Below are 25,671 nucleotides of genomic sequence, written 5' to 3' on the forward strand. Positions count from 1 at the left end.
AGAAAATTCATAAATGTCTTGTTATAAAACTCTCTACCCTCATCAGTCCACAATTTTTTAGGTTTTCTCTTACTTTTATTAAATATCTGTTGAAAGGCGAACATAAGAGTATTTCCTGTTTTGTTTTTTTAAAGGGACAACCCATGCGTATCTACTCCTCAAATCAATAACGGTTAAAGCATACTTGTACCCCTTATCATTATTGAGTTCAATCAAATCAGCGGACCAGATATAATCAACTTCCTTGGAATAAACTTTCCTTCCACGAAACTTTGTGAATATTGGTTTATGTAATTCATCAGCTAATTGCTCCAGTCTTAATGACATCATTAGAGCCTATAAGTTTTTTGAATTTCCAAGTCCAAGTTTCAATTTAGCACTGATAATCTTCTTCACAATGAAACGATCAACTTTTTCTCTCAAGGTTGGATTTTGTATCAGAGACAAATTATACAACATCTCTCTATCGGCTTCATGCTTTTCTTCCAAAGTTGTGGTATTCCCATAATCAATATCGTGTCTCATGCACACTTCATCAACTCTATTGATGGGTTTACTCCATGATTTAGGATTGTCTGCCTCATCTAATCTTTTATCCAAGTTTGTGCCTGGACCACAGAAAGAATATGCTGGAAGATGTAATTCCCCTGGTATTCCAGTAGTTGTAAATTTACTTCCTGATAAAAACTTTTGCATATCTCCTCCGAGTTTGTGTTTGGAGATAAATTGATTTTTTTTTGAACCACACACCGAACATATACCTTTTTGTATAACCCTGTTATTTTTACTTTTAATATTTGAAATATTCTTAGTATTAGTTTTCTTTTTACATTTGAGACAATAACTCATTTATTTATGTGAAAAATTCCTGCAGAGTGCAAAAACCTTTTTAGTTTCCAACATGCACATTTGAATCTTAATTTTTAAAACATAAAGAATCCTTAGAAATGCCTTCACTCTCTCCTCAATTTATTTAAGAAAAAAAAGAAAAATGAAAAACTTGAATTAAAATGAATATCTTGTCGATGTCAATAGTCTTGTCGAAAGTATTGCAAATAGACTTGTCAATTCTTTGTTTTCCTCCTCGGTGGGTTGAGTTATTTTCTGTAATACCACCAATCTTTTTTTAATCTCACTGGTTTCCATATTTTGATATTTATTTTGTCTTGCTCTTTCCTCCCTCTCCTTCTCCCTCTCCTCCTCTCTCTCCTCCTTCTTCTCCCTCTCCTCCTTCTTCTCCCTCTCCTCCTTCAACTCCTTCCTCATCCCTTATTATCCTTGAATCGCTTACACCCCATAGAATATCATACATATATTGATCAGGATTTCTTGTTATTCCTATATCCAAAATAATTTTTTTTACAACAGGAAACCAATAAAATTTCTTTTGAATTTCTAAAAGAGCCTTACCTTTTCTTAACTTTATAATTTTTTCATTATTTAACATTCTAATTAAATCTAAAGTTGTTGGTTTATCAACATCAGCATAATGCCAATCTTTTATTGAAAATACCTCATTCTTATGTTGTAGAACATATTTATTAAAATACCGAATACCCTTTTCTTGAAGGTATGCTTGGACACAGAAATGATAATTTTCTTGAAGCCTTCTTGCTGTCATTTATGTATTAGAAATATATGTTAGAATAATATTATGGCACAAAACACCTCCCCATCTTCCCATAGTTAAATCATTTTGTATTTCCTTACTTATTATATATAATCCTGTTTTTTCTGTTTTCATGATATAAACAAGGGCAAAACCATTTTTATATTTACCCTTATTAAATTCTTTTATTTGTTGTTTACTAATCGTGGCCCCACAAAACTCATTCTCGATACCAAGTGGATAATATTCTTCCTTACGAGACTGATTTAATTGTTCCAGGTCTTCGAGGTCAATTTTAAATGACCAATTATACCCTAAATCATTCATATCATACCCCCATTGTTCTATTCTCATACAAACGATACGCCCTTCTTTATAAAAATTTATTTTAATTCGAACTGTGAATTCTGTATGACCTGGAGATAATATCAACACTTCTGTATCTTTGGAATACACAGCCGTTTTATTTAAGGATATATATTGTGATAAATCGCTTAATCTCACTAAGTCATTCGCGTCAGTCAGGCTTGGATAATTTTTTAATTTATAAGCATTTTTCATGTTAATATTTTTGGTTATATTATATTTTTGTCGTTCAACCTGTGCCTTTGTGTAATAATTTGATAAATCAATATTCAGTTCTTGGGATACACCAAAGATAGAACCATCTTTACCAACATAAGCCATTTATATTAGATTAAAAATAATATCATAAAATTTTTTATATTTGTTGAGTTGAAATAACACATATAGACATAATTGACCACAACACTTGGAATTTAATTCTTGGACTTGAAATGTTTGATAAACACCATTCTGTAAGAATTTTATGACTTCAACAGGTGGTGGAAGACCAAAAAACTATCAAAATAATATTTGTCTTGACTATTAAAAATACAAACCCAATGAGAACCGTTCCCATTATTATCTTCTAAGTTCATAATAATATTCTTTGTATGTTTCGGCACATTTGTTAATTCATCTCTCATACAAATAACCACATTATGAATTTTTAATTTCTTACAATATTTGACAAGTTGTAAATTTGATGTTGTATTCTTTCCAAATTCTTTAAACCACTCATCAATGCTCATTTATTTATTAGAAAGATATAATCCATTACCTCTTTTCGTTAATTTTACACCTGCTTGTGCTATAGAAGAAAGCATATCTCCAACTAACAATCTCGCTTTATCAGGCAGACCTTCAAGTTTTTCAGCAAAATCTACAATTACACCACTTCCACTAATTTGTTTCTCCCACTCTTTGTTATGTCTTTCCAATTATTTTTGAGCCTGGAGTTGAGCCTTCCTTTCGTTGGCAGTTTTCACCGCTGTTGAAATACCACCCGTCAATGCTCCAACCGCACTTAAACCAGCAAATAAAGGAATTAGAAATGGGAGAAATCCTCCACTCATATCTCTTATTGAATATTTTTTCAACATTGGTTTTGTCATTTTAATTTTAAGTGAGCCAGTGTCATTCAAGATTTTAACCTGTTCTCTTGTGAGCAAAACATCAATTCTTACTGCTCCTTTTCTCTGAATTGTATTAACGTTAATCGTACAAGGCTTTTGATTTTGAACACAAGATGATAGTTTATGAAGATTGATTTGATTAACATATACCCCAGTTGGTACTTTGCCACTCATTTATTTAACACAAAATTATGTAAGACTAATCATCACACCATTATCTGTATTAATCTGCAATTCTGTTTCTTCCAAAAGCAAACAATATGTATCAACTTCTTCACTCTCTCCTCTTTCAATGTATAGGGAAGTATCCACTCGATTAGACTTTATAGTTTCCTTTTGAGCACTCAGGTCAAACGCATAGATTGTATACAAACTTTTAAATGCTGTCATATCCGAAATAGGTTCTTTATTTCCATTACTTTCACACACCTTTTGGTAAGACTTGTATGCTTCAGCAAAATTATTTTTTTCCCCAATTAATTTCCAATCTATCTCGTGGATAAAATGTTCCATCTAGAGAAACGCGAAGTTGTTTCACCTTCGCATTATCACTCAATGCATTTTTCTTATCAGTCGCAGTATCACCATCTGGCTTTTTAAAAATGATCCACAGATATCGTGGCTTTCCTTCCAGAACACCCAAATTCCAAGTGTAAGTAGTTTGGTTGAGTTTAACGTGTTGATATCTTCTTTTGAGATATGATACACTGAGTGGTTTCTTTGAGTTAAGTCTTCTATTCAACATCTCTTCTTTTTTAAGATTAGGAGTATATTCACTGATATACCAACTCATTTCCTCAATTACAAATTTATTCTGATCACCAAAAGCACTACCAACACCAAAAAGCAATCTATTTTCATTATCATTCCTTTGTAGTTGAAATCTAATTTTAAGACCATACAGAACTTTATCATGATCACAAAATCCAAATATACCTTTAAGAGGAACTGCCACAGTAAAACTATTTTCTGCTTTTGTATCATCATTATACGCTCCTTTCCTTTGAGTATATCCAGGGTCTGTGTTTGTTCCCGTTGACATATCAGGAATAAAACCTTCGACAGACCCCTTTCCCATTCTATCACTGAATGTATAGAGTGTAAATTTCATCATTTCAGATACAGCAGAGACATAATCAACCGCTTCAACTTCTTGTGTTCCAATATACAAATGCACACTATCAAACATTTTCCAGAAGAAATCATTTACAAGTGTAGCATTTGTGTTATTCCCAGCTTTAGTGAATTTAAATTTACACAACAAGAAACTTTCAGAGAGATTCAAATAGGTTTGTTGATTATTTATTTCAAAACTTTTTGTACCATTCGTATTCCAGTCTGTTCCAGTTATTGCATTTACCTTGAAGTAATCTTCTTTTTTAGTGGAGTTTGAGATAATAATAGTATCATCCAAATCATAGATACTATCAATTGCTTCCATACTTGTATTTATTTAGGAAAAAAAGATGTTAAAACTTTTGAAACCCTGATCCAAGTATTCGAATTATTTTCTGTCATTCTTGGGGGGACAACTGAGTTTTGCCTTTCTTAATTTCTTTTATTGCTTGTAATTTATGAGATTCCTTCTGGGCATCTTTTATGCTCTTTACAGCACCTGCTACATTTCCCACAGCAGAAGCAGTTGAACCAATTAGATCTTTATGTTTAAGAATAGTTGAACCAATACCCATGAAAGTATCAATTATCCCATCTCCTCTAAATTGATGTCCAACACCCCTTTGTCTCTTAGGTTTATAGTATCCTCTACCAAGATACATACCTTCACCCTTGTAGTATGGGGAAAGGAACATCCCATCCCCTGTAATTATTTTATATTTTCCCAACTCGTGTTTCCTCACAATAACTATCGTATTTATTCATTGGAAAACTTCACGTAGGTGAATTCTGATGGATATAACTTCTCCATTAAAAGAAATCATACGATTATCTTGGTCGGTTATCCTAAAATTTACTCTGTGTATGGTTTTTCCTGACACAGGGAGATAAATCAAATTTTTGGGTTACATATTGAATTTATAACCAATTGGGGTTGAGTATGCGCTGAATGAAAATATTGTATTTGTTTTTTTTTCCATCATTATAAGCACCATCAATCAAATCACAGTGAATTAACACCGAATTTATTCCTGAGGATATTTGAATGACATTATCACTGTAAAACGTCCCATTAGTTTCAATCTTTTTTGAGGAGAAACCCAATAACTCTCTAAATGAATTATCAATTGTGAAATCACCCTTGTAGTTATTTTAAGTTTAATCATTGATTTTGAAGTACGTTTTTGAATGTCTATAACAATATTTTTTGGTTCATCACCCTGTTCTTTCATAAGACGAGCAATTTCGGAAGATATTTGAGAAATCTCATATGCTCCGGGTGAGACTGTTATCGTTTTGTATCCACTTCCGGGATTATAACTAAACTTGTCATTTTTATCAGTTATATTAAATAAGGTATTATAAGTTTCCATGGACAATAAAGATGCCTCATATTCTTTTGTTATGCCTGGTGTTGGCTTAATGGTTAGGGTGGTGGGCTTAGGATCTGAGTATCCTGAGTTCAAATCCCACTTGGCTGTTGAATTAATACCAGGTGGGGTTGACTCTGCCTGTCATCCTTCCGAGGTCGGCAAAATGAGTGCCAGCATGCTGGTATCCTGTGTCGGAGTGGCGACCCGTCCAGGATTGTACCCAATAGCCAAGGAGACTGCTTCGGCAGCACCAACGCTCTGCACAGAGTATGGTCCCAGTGGATGGATATTCTTTTGTTGGGTCAAGTTGTAGTGGGTATGGGAATGAAGATGTGTGGTCGCTTGTTGTGAAATTAAAACTCAAGATTGTGCTTCTCATCTTATTTAATATGAGATAAAATGTCTTTGTATTGAGATTTATTAATTATTTTCATGTTCATCAACTGGTCTAAAATGGATGATGCTTCATTAAAACAATTGTTATTTCCAGCCTTCTTACTACCTCACAACAATAACAGTCTATTAAGTAATTGCGATGGGTCATTTGGAAGAAAACTAATACCTGAACCAAGGATACTTAAAGCCTGAATAATGTGTTTCTCCTTCTCATTTTTCCTACTTTTACTACTTTTACTAGAAATACTAACCCTATAATTTAGAGTGTTCAGCAGATCAATATATACTCTATCATCATTATTTTACATATCCAGTGGTTTATCAATATACTTTGATTCATCCCTCACAGTTGAACGTTGTCTTCCATCTTTTGTGAGAAGAAACACTAATCTCAGAGTTAGTTTAACGGGGGGTTGAGCAGAACCCAAGAACCTTAATTCATCATTAAATATCAATGACTTTCCTTTAACAAGATGAAATATTGCTGGTTGTTCTGTTGGAATGAGTCCTGCTTTGGTTTTTGAATCCGCTGAATATTCATTGTTTTGAAGAGCATTCACAATATAATCAGGGGGTCGATTAATCTCTTCCAGTTGTTGAATCACTTCCTTCATAATCATATACCTTTAATTCTCCTAAATGCTCTAATTCTTCCTCCGTCATTTGATCAAAATCTTTTAACATTTGAAGTTTTTTAGGAGTCTATTCTACTGTGGGAACTGTGGAAACATCTTTCATTTTTTCTTGGGAAGTTTTTAAAAGTGGTTTAAAAAATTTCTCTTGTTTTCTTTCAAATGCTTCTTCACCCATTAGTTTCTGTCTGTGTTTCTTCTTTATGTCTTCCTGTTGTTTTACAACTTTTGAAACCAACTCTTGATGTTCCTTAAATGTTCTTGCTCTTTCTTTTGCATCCATTTTTTTATTGTAAAATATCATTTAATGATTTGTAAAGATCAACAGGGAAATTTTCCTTTTCTTCATCATTCAAGTAGATGTGTTCAAATAAATCTTTTTCTTTAAATATTCCATCAAATTCTTTATTAACATTAATGCGAGTTGTAATTTCTTCTTCAATAATACTTGCATCTCTGCTTTTCATACGTTTGCGTTGAGTTTCTTCATCAACATCAAAACCAAATGATAAAATCTTCACTCCGCTCAGATGTTTAATAATTTGTCTCGTTCCTTCTGGATTAGTTTCTAATATCCCAAGACCACCAGATTTTAGTTTCCTTAACTCACTCTTACAATGTGAATATTTTGTTGTACCAAGAGAAACCTCCTCAAATATTTGACCTTCATTCCTCAATCGCATATGTTCCTCCACTGAAATATAGTGATAATCTTCACCTTTTACTTCTCCAGGTCTTATTGCTCTAGTTGTTGTTGATACAATGCGTATCACGGGGTGTTTTTTAAGTAAATTTACAATATTCTCATTTGTACTACACAAGAACCTTGATTTATGAAAGTTTTTTCCAGAAGCAGATTTACCCACAAGATTTACAATAATAGTTGTCATTTATATATGTAATTGTTTAGCAAACAAAAAATATATCCCTTAATATCTCATCTTGTTTCACAACAATATATTTATATTTTTCAGTCGTGTGCTTCATGTAATCCTCAAATTTCTTTTTACTACATAATGTAGAACAATTATCTCTCCAAAAATTATTGATATCTATTGAATTTAACTTGAATAAAATAAAAGTATTAGCATTGTTTCTGATGGAACGACGAGGAAGTTGAAAGTACGATTGACTAAGATAAATACAATTACAAGAAAAATGTCTCCCTCTTGTGTAGTAGCTGTCCATTACTGTTTGGTTTCTCTCATTAACACAATCATCAAAGATAACGAGGTTCTTTTTTGATTTATCCAAATCTTGGGGAGACGGTATATCATCCGTATTATCACTAAGAATACAAGTTATCGGATTTGATTTCTTTTTCCATCTCTGTGTATCACAGAATAGTTGAATTATATCTTCAATGTTATAATCATTTAGGTTTTTTTGAAGTTTAATTAAACCGATTATATCTTCTTTTTGAAGACCAGCATTAAAACCTTGTGAGAGTAGTTGATACTCTGGATGAAAACTTGACTTTGTGAAAATTATTAAATTATCATAATCTAAAAAGTTGGGAGTAAGGAGCATCTTTAAAAGTAAGCAGGTTTTTCCACATCCACTTGAACCAACTATGAGACATCTTAATGAATTTGGGAGATTTTTATGGTTGTTAAATTTTATCTTATTTTCCCAAATGGGTAAAAAATCATTCATTTATATATTTGGAAAACAGGTTATTTAATTTATTATTGGCTTTTTTAGAAACTCTATATTTTATCCTAAGTTCAGGTTTAATTTCAAGATTATCCATTATTTTATTTATACAATATCTTGTGTTGATATTTCCCTGAAAATCACATCCATGAATTATATATAACAACAATCCTTTAAACATTTCTCTAATACGTTCAGTTTCTTCCCTTGTAAGGAAAGGTGTGTTATCACCCTCATACTTTACATTCATTTCTCTAATCAATCTTGTAAAGCAATTCATTTTTGGTGTAAATCTAAAAGAATTATTTTCCTTTTTATATTTTTTATTATCATTAATTAGAAGATAATCACAGAATATACATTGTTTATAGGCTTTTGACTCTGTGTTTAATCCTCGTCTTTCACACGCAGGACAATTCTCAAATGTCATATGGAGAATCAGGAAAGTCTAGCATATTTATAAAGTAAAACTTTACTTAAACTGAAATTCATCTATACTTTCAGTTGTATATCGACTCATATTTAATAATATTACCATCGATATCGATATACTTTTTTTCATTACCAGATTCAACGACAACATTTTTTATATTAAAGGTAATTTTAAAATGATCGTTAACTACTATTGAACGAAATGTCATTTCACCTGATATATTAACATCCTTTATTTCATCAGGATTTACATCTTTAGGGTTGTTGAAAAAAATACAAATTTCTCCTTGCATATTACAGATGGTCTTGTCTTTTCTTTCTAAAGCTTCATCCATAAAGTTTTGGTTTTTTGATACTTTTTCTTGTTTCATTGCTTTCTCTAGTTTTGAATATATTACCAGAAGGAGAGGAGAAACTTTTGTTAGAGATACTTTAATTGATGTTCTACCAGGTATACTAAAAGCCCTTCCACTGAAGGAAATTGAAGAACTCATCATATCCACCATAATTGTTTTCATCCAATAGTTGTTATATTTATCTTTGTTCAATTTTACATCCTTGACAGATTTCTCAGTATCTTTAACAAATGAAGAGATTGATTGAAACTTGTCTTTTGTGTCTTGAAACATATTTATTAAGTGAAAAAGTTGGAGGATAAAATGGTAAAATGATAAAAGAACAGATTCACCTGTAAAATAAACGAAATTTTCATCAAGAAAATTTTAGTTTAAGCAAAGATTTATTATATAAATATGGTGAATACAAAATACTGCGATGTTTGTAATCACGAATATAAACATTATAGAAAACACCTCCGAACCAACAAACACACATTTAATCTATTTCATAAAATATCTCCTCTTGAGTTGGAAAGAAAACATTGTGATATCTGCTCAAAGGATGTTTTGAAGAGAAGTTATAATAGACATCTTCAATCACAAAAACACAAGAAAAATGAGTTTAAAGTAAAGGTAGACTATTATATTGAAAACACTGATGGGGCATTTAATGGGCATATAAAAATAAGGATTTTTCAATTTGGAGAACCCGGTCCATCATCAATAGCTGAATCAATTGAAATAGTGAAACCTGATGTTGAAAAAGTTATGAAAAAGACATTAAAAGAAATGAAAACTTTAAAGTTTTATATGGGAGTGAAAATGAATATGAAAAGACAAGATGAAGAACAAACTCCTTATATGAGAACAGATCTTCATTTTATAACATCATTTCAAGATTTTTTGAATAGTGGGGTTTATGAAGAACTATCAAAACAAGAGGAGGATGTTGATAATACAGTGGTCGGAAGTGGATTCAATATTAAAAAAAGTCATCTTTTTGGATATACACATTCTAAAATCAAACCCTCTTAAAGCTTCTTCTTATATTGAATTACCAAAAGAAATAAAACTAAAGAAGGCAGTTGTTAATATTAAGAACAATGATAATAAATGTTTTCTCTGGTCTGTTCTTGCTCACTTTCATCCACCAAAATGTAATTCAGAAAGAGTAAAACAATATATGAAATATGAGAATACCTTGGACATGAAAGATTTTAAATTCCCAATGCCACTAACAGATATTCCTAAATTTGACAAAAAGAATAATCTTTCTATTAATGTATATGGATTAATGGATACAAACAAAGTTCAAATATTAAAAATTTCAAACAACTATAAAAATGAAGAAACACACATTGATCTTTTATATTTTAGTGTTGGAAATAATTCACATTACACATACATCAATAATTTATCAAGATTAATCTCTTCTCAGGTATTCAGAACAGCAAACAAAATATATCCTTGTAAGCGATGTCTTAATTCATTTCATGCAAAAGAACGATTAGAACAACATTCAAAATATTGTAGTAATCATAAATCAGCTGTAATTACAATGCCTAAACCTGGTGAAAACATTTCTTTTGAAGATTATAATAAATCTATCATGCACCCATTTGTGATATACGCTGATTTTGAGTGTATCCTTAAAAAGATAAATACTGCTTCTCCTAATCCAAAAGAATCATATACAAATAAATATCAAAAACATATTCCTTGTGGTTTCTGTTATTATATCAAATCATCTGTTGGAGAAAAGTATAACAAACTTGAAGATTATAGTGGAAAAAAAGCTTCACAAGAGTTTGTAAAACGATTAGAAATGGATTGTATAAGACTCACTAAATTAATGAAAGAAACAAATGAACCGATGAAATTAACCAAAGAAGAAAAATTAGAATTTAGAAAGAACAATATGTCATATTTGTGAGGGGGAAATTAAGGAGTCTAAAGTTAGGGATCATTGTCATCTTACAGGTAAATATAGAGGTCCCACTCATTCCTGTTGTAATCTTAATTATAAATTACCTTCTTTTATTCCAGTCTTTCTTCACAACAGCGCCAACTATGATGCACATCTATTTATAAATGAACTTTCAAAAACACCAGGGAATATTTCTGCCATAACAAACACAAGTCAAAAGTATATTTCATTTACAAAAATGATATTCACAAAACCTTTAACTTGTATTAGGTTTCTAGATTCTTACAAGTTTATGGGAACACCACTAGCCTACCTCGCGTCAAATCTTAGCTCCACGGACTCTTTTCCAAATCTTAATTCATTCTTTCCAAAAGAGGAAATTCTCACTAAAGAGGAAATTCAGATTAAAGAGAGAATTCAAAGTAAAGAGGAAATTCTAATTAATGAGGAAATTAATGAAGAAATTCTAACTGAAGATGAAATTCTACTTATAAAGAAAATTCGAACAAAGAATGAAATTCTAACTAAAGAGGAAATTCTGATTAAAGATGAAATTCTGATTAAAGAAGGAATTCTCACGAGAGAGGAAATTCAAACAAGGAATGAAATTCAAAGTAAAGAGAAAATTCTTACAAGTAAGGGAATTTATCCTTATGATTATATGGATTCATTAATGAGATTTAAAGAAACACAACTTCCTTCAAAAGAAAGTTTCTATAATAACCTTTATGAAGAAGAGATAAGTGATGAGGAATATAAACACGGACAAGAAATATGGAAAATATTTAAGATAAAGAACCTTGGAGAATATCATGATTTATATCTAAAAACAGATGTTTTATTGTTGGCTGATGTGTTTGAAGCTTGTAGATCACTCTGTCATAATAAAAATTGTTATGGATTAGATCCTGCCCACTATTTCACAGCTCCTGGTTTAGCTGGGAGTGCAATGTTGAAAATGACAAAACAAGATATAGATTTAATCAGTGATGTTGATATGCTTTTGATGATTGAGAAGTCCAAGAGAGGTGGAATATCACAAGTATGTTCAAAAAGATATGCTAAAGCAAATAATAAATATCTTCCAAATTATGATAGTGAAAAAGATAGTAATTATTTGATGTATTTTGATGCTAATAATTTGTATGGATGGGAAATGCCTCAATCTCTGCCTGATGGTAAATTAGAGTGGGTGGAAGAAAAGGATTATGAAAAGGCTTTGATGAATATTGTTATTTCTTCTCAAGAGGAATTGAATGACGAAGAAGAAGGTTATTATTTTGAAGTTGATTTGAGGTACCCGAGTGATCTTCATAATAAGCATAAAGGCCTTCCTTTTGCATGTGAGAAAGAAACCCCAAAGAAAGAATAGTTCAGTGATTATCATAAAAGTTTTAATATTAAAGGCAAATCAACAGAATAGTTAATAACAACATTCTATGATAAAGAGGGATATGTTTTGCACCAGAGAAGCTTGAAACAGTTTTTGAGAGTAGTTAAATTCATAGAGTTTTAAAATTTAAACAAAGTCCTTGGATGAAAAAGTATATTAAATTCAATACAGATATGAGAACAAATACAAAAGTAAAATTTGAAGGGGAATTCTATAAATTGATGAATAATGTTGTATTTGGAAAGACTATGGAAAATGTTAGAAACAGGCAAAACATTAGATTCGCAACATCATGGAAAGAAGCTTCGAGATTGATAAATAAACCAAGTTTTGAGAGAGAAGAGGTTTTTTCAGAGAACTTTTCTGCTATTCATATGAAAAAGGAAAGTATTGTAATGGATAAACCAATTTATATTGGAACAGCAGTTCTTGATTTATGATTATTTGTATAATGACTTAAAGAAAGAGTATGGTGAAAATGTTTCATTGTTGTATATGGACACTGATAGTTTTATCCTAGATATAAAAACTGATGATGTTTATAAAGATATGAAGAAAAATATTGGAGTATATGATACAAGTAATTTCAGCAAGAAGAGTGAGTTATTTTCTAAAAAGAATGAAAAGGTTATTGGTAAGTTTAAGGATGAGTTGGGTGGAAAAGTAATGAGTGAGTTTATTGGATTGAGAGCAAAGGCTTATGCTCATAAGTATGGTGATCAGATTGATAAAAGGTTAAAGGGAATAAAGAAATATGTAATAAATAAATCAATAACTTTTAGAAATTATTATAATTGTTTGATGAATAAGAGAGAAGAATATAGGAAAATGAATACAATAAGAACTTATAAACATAACATATATAGTGAAGAAGTAAATAAAAAGGCATTCGGAGCTTTTGATGATTTGAGATTTATTTTAGATAATGGAATAGATTGTGTTCCATATGGATATTGTATAATAGAGTGTATAAAATAGATTGTGTTTTAACGATGGGAAGATGGGTTCGGGTTTTTTAGGGGCTACCGCCGCGTTTTTTCGCAATATATAAATGGTCAAACCAAGTATTAATCAAACTAAAGAGTGGAGAAAATCTCAGTCTTGGTATATAAATGGAAAACATAATGAATGTGAAAAATATCAAATAAGTCTTATTGAAAAAAATAACTAAAACAAAGGTAAATAAAACAAATAAGCGAATCAATTTAAAAACTAGTAAGTTAGAGGATGTAAAGAAAAAAATGAATATCCTTGAATGGACTGAAAACTTTGATGGTTATCAATTGAACAATGAAAAAACAATTTACAATAATCTCAAAATGATATGTGGCTCAGGAGGTGGTCAAACAAGAGCATTAAGAGAAGTTTATCATTTCGTAATGGCACAAAAAGGGTATCTTAAAAAATATAAAGATTCAAATGTTTTGTTTTTAAATATTTTAGATGGGGATTATTGTGCAAAGAAAATTAAACTATTGAAGGAATTTGAGAATGAACAAATCTTTATAGTTTCAATGAGTGAGCTTAAGAATATGCATCAGTTATTTGAAAAAGAGTGTCCCGAGGCTTAGACGTTTCAGATATTTCTTTAGAATCACCTTTAACAAATCACATTACTACTTTGCTACTTGAACAAATCTTTATTTTATTGCATGGGTTATTTGTAAAAAAAGTGTCCCCAGGTTAAAAGGGGAGACAAATAAATATACCTTGGGATAAAAAGGGGGTTTATTTGTTCGGGAAAAAAATATGAATCGCTGAAAATCCCCCATTAATATACATGGGGAAAAGTGAGCCAGAATCAGTATATTCACCCTACTCACGTTGCTGCGTAGGCATGGCTGCGTAGGCCGGTGTGCGGCCGGCCGACGATGACGTCACATGCCGTGCCGGTTACGATGGGGATCGGTGCCTTAGTTACCGTGGTGTTGGAGTGGCAATGGTCAATGGCAGCGAATGTCATGGCAAGCAAAGACAGGGAGGTAAACTTGATTTTAATTAACTCTGTGTGTGTGTATCACAGCAGTTGTTACTTCAATCCAAGCGATAATTCGTGGAATGCATGTGAACATTCCGTACGGACACGCACCACTTCCGGATAGTGATGACAATGTATTCTAATAATTTCTCGATTTCTTATGCGCATTTATAGATAAACACAATGCCCCAATCCAATCGTCGTTTATGAGAGCGAAGGAACGGCCTGTGTGTTTGTTTCTGGCTCGCGGTTTGAAAGTTTTTTTTGGTTTGTTTTTTTTGGGGGCAGTTTGCATATACGGCCACGCACGTACGGGCACGCGAGAGCAAAGGAACGGGCTGTGTGGTTGTTGTTTCTGGCTCGCGGTTTGAAAGTTATTTATATTATTATTTTTTGCACGTATGGCCACGCACGTACGGGCACATAGTAGTAAAAATAAATAGCCGAGTGGGCTGACGGTTCATCTCTTGAGGTTGTAATTCAGATCTCTGCTGAATCCAAAATCTGGGAAATATCACAATCGGTAGACTGGAGTCAATTTAGGGGTACACCCTGGGAGCCCCCCCTGATCCGAAATAGAAAAATCTAACACTTAGTGATCTTGCGGACCATCAAGTAGAATGGCTGTGGTGGGTTTCAGAGCAATCAGTGGGTAAATAAGTGACGAGTAGGGATCCGAAGTCTCAAGGGACAACCAACCCGAGGAGTCCCCATGATCTGAAATCGGAAAAGAAATAAATAATCGAAGCTTGCGTTATTGTGCAGGCTACTGTCTTGTATTCATGTGTCAAGTTTCAGAACAATCAGCTCGATGATAAGGGAGGAGTAGCAAAAATAGCAAAGTTAACAGATGACCGGATGGACGGACATCCAGACATGGCCCATTTTATAAGGTCATTTCTTCAAGATTGAGATGATCTAATAAAATTGAATCAATAATTCAATAAACAGTGTGTCTGACATGACAATTATGATATCTCCATCTACACCTCACTCTCCGAAAACATGGACCATCTTCTATCTTCTCATCCAAACTCTCTCTTCCTCTTATGTGGCGACTTCAATTGTCATCACGCCAGTTGGCTAGGTGTGGGTACCTCTCTCACCTGCCATGGGACATCAGCAAAAGCTTTCTGTGACTCATTGGGACTGACTCAATCGGTCAACTTCCCGACCCGGATCTCAACCAATGGTACTCCATCTCTTCTGGATCTGATTTTGACAAATTTCCCTGACAATATCTGCTGCTCTTCCTTCGCTCCAATTGGTTCTTCTGACCACGTCCTTGTTAAAGTGGACATCTCTCTGGCTGTCATCAGAGAACCACCTCACCGCCGTCGAGTCTGGCATTTCACTCAAGCCGACTGGCAGGGTCTCCGAGCAGCCATCAAACTTACAGACTGGTCTCCTATCACTACTTTCTCAAACATCAACTCATCCTGGGAATTCTTTCAAAGAAACTTGCTCTCCCTCATGCACAGATTTATCCCCTCTCGTGTTCAGTTGTCTTACCCTTCCTCCCGCCCTTGGTTTACTGAAGCTTGTGGTGAGGCAGTTGTCCTGAAACAACTTGCCTTTGCCTCATGGAAAGCAAACCCAACTGAGGGCAATCTCAGTTCTTTCCACAAAGCTCGGAACAAGTGTGTATCTACCCTCAGGAGAGCCAGAAAACAACATCTTTCTCATCTCAAGTCTGAACTCTCAAACCTCTCTCCCTCCTCAAAATCCTGGTGGCGTTTAATCAAATCTGTTTCTGGTGTATGTTCCCCCTCCATCCCCTCCCTTACCTCAAATGGCCGCACTGCTGATTCCACACGTGATAAAGCTGAATGTCTAAACTCGGTGTTTGCAGCTAAATCTTGTGTCCCAAACCCATCACTATCTCTACCCACTTTACCCAGTCGCACCCAACTGTCCCTGGACTCTGTATCCTTTTCTCCTGACAAGGTGGAGAGCTTGCTTTCAAACCTCGAGTCAGATTCTGCAACCGGTCCAGACGGCATCAGCCCACGTGTCCTCAAAGCCTGCTCTTCTGCTCTTGCTCACCCTCTCTCTGTTCTATTCACCCTCTCATTTTCCCAAGGTCATCTGCCATCTGCTTGGAAATCTGCTAACATCACTGCCCTGCATAAAAAGGTGCAAAAACAGATCCCTGTAACTACAGACCAATCAGCCTTCTCCCAATCATCAGCAAGGTTATGGAATCCATCATTGCTTCAGACATGAAATCCTTCCTCTTCTCCAATGGCTTGATTTCCAATCATCAATTTGGTTTCAGACCAGGTCACTCTACCCTGGATATGCTGCTACTGCTCTCCCATCAATGGATGGAGGTCCTCAATGCCAGACAGGAAATCCGAGCCGTATCCCTGGACATATCACGTGCTTTTGACACAGTCTGGCACCCTGCCCTACTCACCAAACTCTCTTCCCATGGTATTCAAGGCCATCTCCACTCATGGCTCGCAGACTTCCTCTCCTGTCGCAGTCAACGTGTGGCCCTAAATGGAGTTCTTTCATCCCCTCTTCCTGTGCAGGCTGGAGTTCCTCAAGGTAGCGTTCTGGGCCCTGTTCTTTTTCTGGTTTTCATCAATGATCTCTCGGACTCTCTGGAAAATCCTCTATTTCTCTTTGCCGATGACTCCACCCTCTGCCGTACCATCTGTCATCCCTCAGACCGGCAAGCAGCAGCTTCTTCGCTCACTGCAGATCTGGATAAAATCACAAACTGGTCCAACACGTGGAACATGTCTTTCAATCCACACAAATCTCACACTCTCACTATGTCTCTTCGAAAGGACCGTTTACAAAACCCCCCATCCACTTTCTCAACAATCCTCTGGAAGAAGTCTTTTCTTTCAAGCTTCTGGGTCTCACTATCTGCCATGACCTTTCCTGGGAAAGTCACATTTCCAACCTTGCCTCAAAAGCCAGTCGCCGACTGGGAATCCTCCGTCGTGCAAAGTCCTTCCTCGGCCCTCTTGAGCTCCTGACTACTTACAAAGCTTTTGTCCGTAGCCTGATGGAGTACTGCTCTCCCCTCTGGGCTGGTGCTCCTGCCTCCCACCTTTCTCGACTTCACGCTGTCGAAACCAGAGCTTTTAAGATCATTGGCATCTCCCGCAATGAAGCTGAGTCTTTGGGCCTCTCACTCAATCACCGCAGGTTGGTCGGTGGTCTTTCTGTCTTCTACCGACTCCTCTCCAGCCTTGCCCCCCCCTGCTCTCTCTGCGATTTGTCCCAACCACATTTCCACAGGGCGCTCAAGGTCCGCCAACAACCCCCTTCTGGTAAAACTACCAAAATCACGAATCACTGCTCATCTTCACTCTTTCATTCCTCTTTTTTCCCGCCTTTGGAATAAACTTCCTCACTCTATTCTTTCCCATTCTTCCCTCCAGGCTTTCAAAACAGCTGTTCACCACCACCTCTTATCTTCCCCCATCCAAATCCTCGATCTTTTCTACCGCCCATAATGCACCCAAGCCCACTTCCTTCAATTCTCCTGCTTTCCTTCCTGAAAGTCCCTGTAATGTCCATCTTCTCCTCGCCATGTTCCCCGTCCCATCCCCATCCCTCTCCCTTCCACAGTTCACCTGTGTCTGTTCCCCAATGTTTTGTCCCTCCCACTCCCACCCCTCTTGTCTCATGCCTCCTTGCTGTGAGTTGTGTGTTAGCTCTCATACGAGCCTCGACCAAGGTATACAAAAAAAAAAAAAAAAAAAAAAAAAAAAAATATCTCATCCCAGATGAGCCATCATTTACGCTTTGCACGTACAGATTATGTGCAAACATACCTTGAAGGTGAATGAGTGGTTCCAATCTTTGACAAGGTGCGAAGCGCGAAGGTCTTGCCAGCCCAACAAGTTGTGCAATGGCTTTCCGGTCTCACTACAAAATAAGAGCAATCTATGGCACCACAATCGCTTCTGGTCACGATCAAACACGTCCCATTACATTGAGCCTCCCACCATGCTCCCAATTTTCCATATATTACTGCCAACAAAGGAGGGAGGAGGGGGAGGGAGGAGGAGGGATGAGGGGAGGGGAGGAGGGGAGGAGGGAGGCGGGGAAGAGGGGGGGAAGAGGAGGAGGAGAAGGGGGAGGAGGGGAGAGGGGAGGGGGAGAGTTGGACCATACTCTTTGCAGAGCGTTGGTGCTGCTTAAATAGTCTCCTTGGCTGTTGGGCACAATCCTGGACGGTTCGCCACTCCGACAGTATCCAACATGCTGGCACTCATTTTGCCGACCTCAGAAGGATGACAGGCAGAGTTGAACCCACCTGGTATTGATTCAACAGCTGAGCGGGATTTGAACTCAGGACCATAGGATCCAAAGCCCACCATCCTTGCCATTAAGCCAACACCAGGCATGGGGGGGGGGGTGCTTTACCCCCCCAAAATAGGTATTTACCCTCTTCTCCAAAAACTACACATGATTTCGATGAAACTTGACCATAACCTTCAGCATCCATCATGTACCAAAATGGATTGACTGCATCAAAATCTTCGCTCATTAATGGAGTCTACGGGGTGCTTTCTGACCCCCCCCCCCAAAAAATAGGTATTTGCTTGTCTTTTCCAAACTACACAAAGAATTTCAATGAGACTTGACCACAGCCTTCATTAACCCTTGGTGTACCAAAGTTTGTTCACGGCATTAAAGAATTCAGGGTCGAAGGGGGGTTTGAGTGACTGTTACTCGTGATCCGGGTGAGCTTCAAGTCAGGCATTCCTATTTTTTTTTCTTACTTATGAAATTCATTTCTTCTTAAATCGGTTTTTGGACCAATTGTAAAGCCGCTGTCACACCTTGACGTTTCAGCCAGCATATGCCGACGTATGAAAAATTTGGCGAATACGCTGGCACACGTCGAATATGTTATGGGTAAGTTTTGTATACGTTAAGAGCACGCTGAAGCACGCTGGCATACGTCATACACCGAGCTCGTCGACAAATTTTGTGCGCCAGCGTATGACTCACATGTTCCGCATACGCTGGCCATAAGTTGTAGGCACGTTATGCGATCGTTGACACACGTTACTTGCAAGTTACTCATAAGTCGAAATACGTCGAGGTAATGCCTAGCGTACCCGAAACTTATTTCTAACCTATGAGTCACGTGCTTTGAACCTATGTGTAACGCATATTGACGTCTTCCGGATGACCACAGAACTTACAGCTACCGTATAATGGCGTATTGGCAGCGTTTAGGGGAATTTGTATATAAAAATGGGGTTCACAGGAGGAACCCGTCAGTGTTCCATACTCCACGGTGAGCAGATGTCCATGTCATCCGAGAGATGGAGGATCCGGCAAGGCTGAGACGAGAATACCTATGAGCTGTCCTCCAACATCAACATGACCTCATCGATTTGACACTGTACCAGTCGCGTGCCAATAGAGCCAGGAGAAGAAGAGGTGAATGGAGGAGAAGGAACTGGGTCACCTCTCCGTCAGAGGGTGAGCGTGATGGGGAGGGTGTGGGTGATGATGGATCCTCCTTGCGTCCGCGTCCACGGCTAGGAGACTTCTTGGCAGCATTCTTTGAAGTTTTCTTCGGCATGACAGTGATGTTGACACTTCGATGTCTAGTGCGGTTATGATTTGAATCGTCGAGTGGCAGCCTTTTAATAGGCTACACCATGTGATCGTCGGCGATACGCTGCCGCGCTATGCATTAGTTAGACTATCGTTGGGCATAAGTTGTGAACGCCGACAACACGCTAAGCATTTGTTGGTATAAGTTATCTATAAATTATCGAAACATTCTGTGTACGTGACTAATACGTTAGGCATACGTCCAACTCGATATGAAAACACTATTATACGCCCAAAACTGAAAAAAACATCAATAGTTCAGCGTACGCCAGCGGTTTAGATAAATTTTGATACGTTGCCATACGCTGGCTAAATCTTCAAGGTGTGACAGGGGCTTAAACAGTGACAATTATGGAAAGTTATTTCACAAATATGGATCATCTTTTGAACGGTATTGTGGTGACTATGTGAGCGATACAGGAATAAATGTGCCAAATGGCACCTTCATCGACTTCAATATTTCATTTTAACCACAGTGAACAGTCACGGCAAATGAACAGCCGTAGTGCACAACCAAAGCCAAAATAAAAAAAAACTAATAGCTGGAGGAACTTTTAAGAGGATTACGAATTACCGGTGCCAAGTACAAAACGTTCCTCTCTGCGTAGCTATTCCAAGCGCTACGATCTCTGAAGCTTTGACACCCGAGTCTGTAAAGCAATTATACAAACAACACCAATTAGTAATTACACCAACACAATCATCTTATTTTACCACAACCAATCTTTCTGAAAAGAAACGTCACAAATTCTCCTTAAACCTGCACATCCTCACAGCAATAGATTAACCACTTGGTTGTGGGCATTGTCTCAGGTGTAGTTGTTTCCCGAGCTCTCTAAATATGAAAGATTAATGTATGGAGTACTTCACATACCTTTGTTATTTGAACACATGACTATAATCCTAAAATTGTGCGATGAACAAAACCCTCCATTAAGAATAATACTTCCCAAAAGAGTTCCACAGGACCTGTGGACATTATTTTTTAATTTAAATATATTAAAAAGGAAAAAAACACCAGGACTGACAGTTGGGGATGTTTTACGTTTATAAAACTTGTACAAACAAACTTTTCAGGACGAATTACACTTTGGCTTTTGTACGTATTGAAAGAGATGCAGCAATGAATTGTTATAGATTCATATCTCCTGATGTCCCCATTCCCTGTTGTTGTGCTTCCTTCTCTTGCACCCCTCATCTCCTGCTCCCTTTGTAATATGTTCTGTGTTAATTTTGCTATGAGCTTCAACCAAGTATACCAAAATATATATATATATATATATATATATATATATATATATATATATATATATATATATATATATATATATATATATATATATATATATATTCACCTCCCTGGGCCCACAATCCACGACCACAACGACAACAGCAACATCATCACAATCATTGGGGATTCTCATCCATACAGATCCTCAGATCATTGCACATCTACACTTTGGTTATATTTGCATATCCCAATTCTGTTGCATTTCCTGCAAATAATCCTGAGCTATGATGGCCAATCTGATTATTAGGAATCCATTACAACAACACAGCCAAAATGAGGGGAATTTGCTTTTATTTGTAGATACGAAATTGAGGCTCATGGTAGAGCGAGGCGACAAAGGTTTAAAAAGGCAACAAACTTACAGTGGGCCTGTATGCAACCCTCACTCGCTTAGCAGCATAAAGCTCATTAGTATTGGTATTAATACACACTTACACTTATTGGTATGGTATTAATACACACTCAATATATTACACACTTATTGTTACAATTGAACATACAATTTAGTCCTTATATCAGCTTCCTGCTTTTTGTCCACTGAATAAGCATTTTGAAGTGGATTGCCATGAAAGGGGAATGGCTTCACAATCCCAAATGATACTTGTTAAGAGGTACAGCTCATTTTGGTGCCGATTCTAATCCTAACAAATGACCTTTATATCCATGTTGCCATCACGTCAGAGTCTTACGGTGCATATAAAGCATACCACGTAGAGTAGCTTGCGCTACCCTCACAAACTGCTCGTACAGGGCTTCAGGTTCAAGTTCCACCCAGCCAGGCCGAGGGTACAGCAATGCAGTCTGCGCTCATGGAAACACACAAAACAAACCCCATACCAACTTATCTCACATGACTCGTGATTATATGGCACAGTAATATCCAGTAAAGCACCAGGTAGCTCTCAAATCTGGAATACTCAGCTGCCACAAATGAATGCAAGTTTGAAAGTGACACTTTAAGGAAATAAAAGCTTCACAAACAATCAAATGAGAATCCAATGACAATCTAAGATACACATCTTATTACCTCCACCACCGAAGGTGAAGGATGTTGTGTGTGCGCGTGTGCGTGTGCGTGTGCGTGTGCGTGTGCGTGTGCGTGTGTGTGATATCTCAAAAAGGTGTTGATGGATCCGGATTAAATTGTGTGGACAGGTTGGGGGTGTGACAAGGACAAACTGATGAGATTTTGGTGAAGATCCGGCTATGACAATTTTTAAAGTGATTCTTCACCATTGAGAGAGGGGTCCAAAAAACGATATAGTACTGTATAGCATGATATTTCAAAAATGTATTGAGCCCAATATGTTCTCGTGGATCAGGCATTACGTGGTGGAGGTATGTGCTCCACTGAGTGCCCTTCTAGTTTATTCGTATGCAGCCTATGGCTGCGGCTATGCCGCTGATGCAATGCTCCCTATTGTCAGCACACTGGTCCTCATTTTGCCGACCTCGGAAGGATGACAAGCTGAGTCAACCTGCCTGGTGTTAATTCAACACAAGAGCAGGGGCTTGAACTCAAGACCCAAAGATCTCAAGTCAGTCATCCTCACCAAGAAGCCAACACCAAGCTGAGAGAAATGTCTGAAACTGGCAAAGATTGGATTGCTTGATGTTTCCATCTGAGCACCTAGCTCATGATGCTGGGATCCCAGGTTCAAATTTGTTATACCCAATTGGTTTGACTATTGTCTAACATGTATTTGTTCTTCATACAACAGTGCATTGATGTCTCTCAATGTCCTTGTCCTGAATGTGATTTATGTACAAACTCTTCCATAATCAATCATCGGGCCACTATAGAAATATTTTTAAACTATGGTGGTTACATAACAGCCGTCAGGTCCACATTCACAATAAAGCAAGCATTCCTGCTGATATGAACGCATGCTTTAAAAGTGTTACTAGTGAAAAACTAAAAAGCTATGTGAGGCGACACATGACACCAAAGGTCAATATCAAAGTACAAATGGAGCAACTGATGTGCAGAGAATTAAAATGATTGCCATTCACAAATAGATTAAAATTTTACCTTCTCACTCGCCGAGCCCACGATCTCTGCCTGCTTTCCATAAACAATGCCTTGGATGGTTGTTGTCCCAACATCTATAGCCAACACATAACCAGCAACAGCTGTCTTGGAATCCTTTGCATGACGGAATCCTTTGCTATCGCTGACCGGCCGAGCCTCCAGGATGGTTCCGTGATCTGTGGAACAACGCATCACTGAGATAACATTGACGTGACAAAGAACAATTGGCATACTCAACTGAGTACCACTCTCTCACAATGGCCTTGTGTCCCTGCTTTACAGTTTACACCTCACAGTTCCAAATACCACAGAATTTAAAGCTCTCAACATCACTGGTATCGTGCACAAGCTGAGCCACATGCGCTGTTTCTTTCTCAATGTGGACAGAGCAAGAACACTGGATAATCTGTTTTCGACTGCATTACTTGTTTTGCTCCCACTGATCTTTCAGTTCTCACAACTCTAGTTATTCTTGTAACCCTCTCCTAGTTTCTTCTTTGGTGTGCAGCACATGGCTGCTGAATGCATCATTGGTAGGGCGCACGGCTGTGCCGCTGATGCAATGCCCCCAGTCGGTTAGCACAGGTGGTTTTGACGATGATGATAATAATAATTAAAGTACACACTGATCAGTGAAGCGGTTTCAGAGATGAATTTTAAAGGTTTCGCACGGGGGATAATCTTATTATAATGGAGCAAACATATATGGTTATGTATGTATCTTTGTGACCAAAATGTTTTATTCTTCTTCTTCAAAATTTAACAAATTCCACCATGATATATATATATATATATATATATATATATATATATATATATATATATATATATATATATATATATATATATATATATATATATATATATATATATATATATATATATATATATATATATATATATACATTGTTACGGCTGTGGAAATTCGCAGAACACCGTAAAGGTTCCTTAGTTCAGTTCGATCGATAAGTCTGTGTTCAGTTAGATTTCCCACCGTTGTTTAATGGGTATTATTCGTGTCACAGGGCTGTGATCCTTTGAGATAGTGTTTCTCTTTTTCTATCGTTATTTTGGACCAACCACATCTCAACCACCATTACAACAACCACCTTAACCACAACGCCAACCACGCCATCACAACAACCACAATCACCTCAACCATCAGCCACAACCGAACCACGACCACCAACATCGCTCTCAACAACCGCTTCACAGCAACCTCCACCACAACCACACGTGCCTCTCAACAAACCACGCCATCCTCACCACTTTACCCCCAACCACCAACATCGTCTTACCACCTTCTCCACCCCATCAATCACCTAATCACCTTCGCAACCACAATGCCAACCACTAGCCACGCCACAACTACAAGCAACCACACCACAATCCCACGCACCAACGAACAGCATCTGCGTAAGCCAGCGAAACGCGAGGAAAAAGACCAAGGAGAAACCTCCAATGGTGCGTGGATTTTTCCCGCCTATTTTCTCCGCGCTTGGTGTGGGGGAGGTGTGATCTGAGCAGAGGTCAAAGGTGAGAAAGGGTGGGGGCCTCTTTTTTGGGGGAATGATTTCCTTGGACCTGAGCCAAGAATGATTTCTCTCGCCCCCCGCGTGGCGTGCGGGGAGGGGGACGAGAGGGCACGCCCCTTTTCTCAAAGCTTCCTGCAGGAGCTGGAAGGGGGCGGAGCCGAAAACGGGGAGGAGTCAGGCATTGGAACCCGGGGAATAAAAGGGCGCACGAGACGCCAGGTTCGTTGGTTGTTGGTCGTCGAGTCGTATTGTCTCTTCGGGGGAGCTTCGTCTCTTCGTGGCATTGGGTGATTGCTGCTGCTTCGTGGTGGTTCGAGCTCCGGGTGCCTTCCCTCTGGGTGCCAAGTCGTGAGGGTTGTGTGCGGTGGTCCAGGGCCGAGGCGCGCACGAGAGGAGAGTGCCGGAGAGAGCTCGCCGACCGTCGCACCACGAGGGTGCAGGTAACCAGCGTCGGTCTCGTGGGACCCATTCGGTCAGCCAAGTCCCACGCCATAAAGGCCCATTAGCCCAGTCTGACCTCCCGTCTGTGGGGGTGTTTTCTCTTCTTTTGTGTGAATGATGTGGCGCCGTGTCCATAAGTAAACCTGTTAAGTGCCTGTGAAATAATAATAATATTCGGTCGTAGTGCTTTCCCTTGCTTTGTTTGCCTTGCTCTTGTCTTTGTCCCCGTCCCGTGTATGCTTTTCTGTATACGTGCATGATTGTTCCATTGCATCATTGTATACGTGTTTCATTATAATAAATGTGCTTGGTTCAAATGTACCCTGTTCGTCACGTCCTCCTTTCACCACATTGAAATGCCATCTTGCATCGCGGAATAAATAGCTAGGTTTTAAACACCCGTTAAATAGAATCGGATCTGGCGAGGTCGGGTGATAATACCC

The 25,671-nt window shown here is 37.3% G+C and overlaps 1 protein-coding gene across 3 annotated transcripts in view; it reads right to left on the bottom strand.

The window, feature by feature from the left end:
- Positions 1-25,671, bottom strand: part of GK5 (glycerol kinase 5) — a 124,356-nt gene that overhangs the window by 74,452 nt on the left and 24,233 nt on the right. For all 3 annotated transcript variants that reach the window (XM_085854119.1, XM_085854120.1, XM_085854118.1), the window contains exons 2-5: positions 23,253-23,428; positions 21,928-22,021; positions 20,504-20,579; positions 18,126-18,219 (exon numbers count right to left, since the gene is read on the bottom strand). In XM_085854119.1, the coding sequence (XP_085710245.1) occupies positions 18,126-18,219; positions 20,504-20,579; positions 21,928-22,021; positions 23,253-23,428 (440 nt within the window). The remainder of the gene's footprint in view (positions 1-18,125; positions 18,220-20,503; positions 20,580-21,927; positions 22,022-23,252; positions 23,429-25,671) is intronic.

This window comes from Eptatretus burgeri, chromosome 14, assembly GCF_056783735.1.
Source record: "Eptatretus burgeri isolate ZD-2024b chromosome 14, Ebu_testis_v1, whole genome shotgun sequence".
Classification (NCBI taxonomy): Eukaryota; Metazoa; Chordata; class Myxini; order Myxiniformes; family Myxinidae; genus Eptatretus; species Eptatretus burgeri.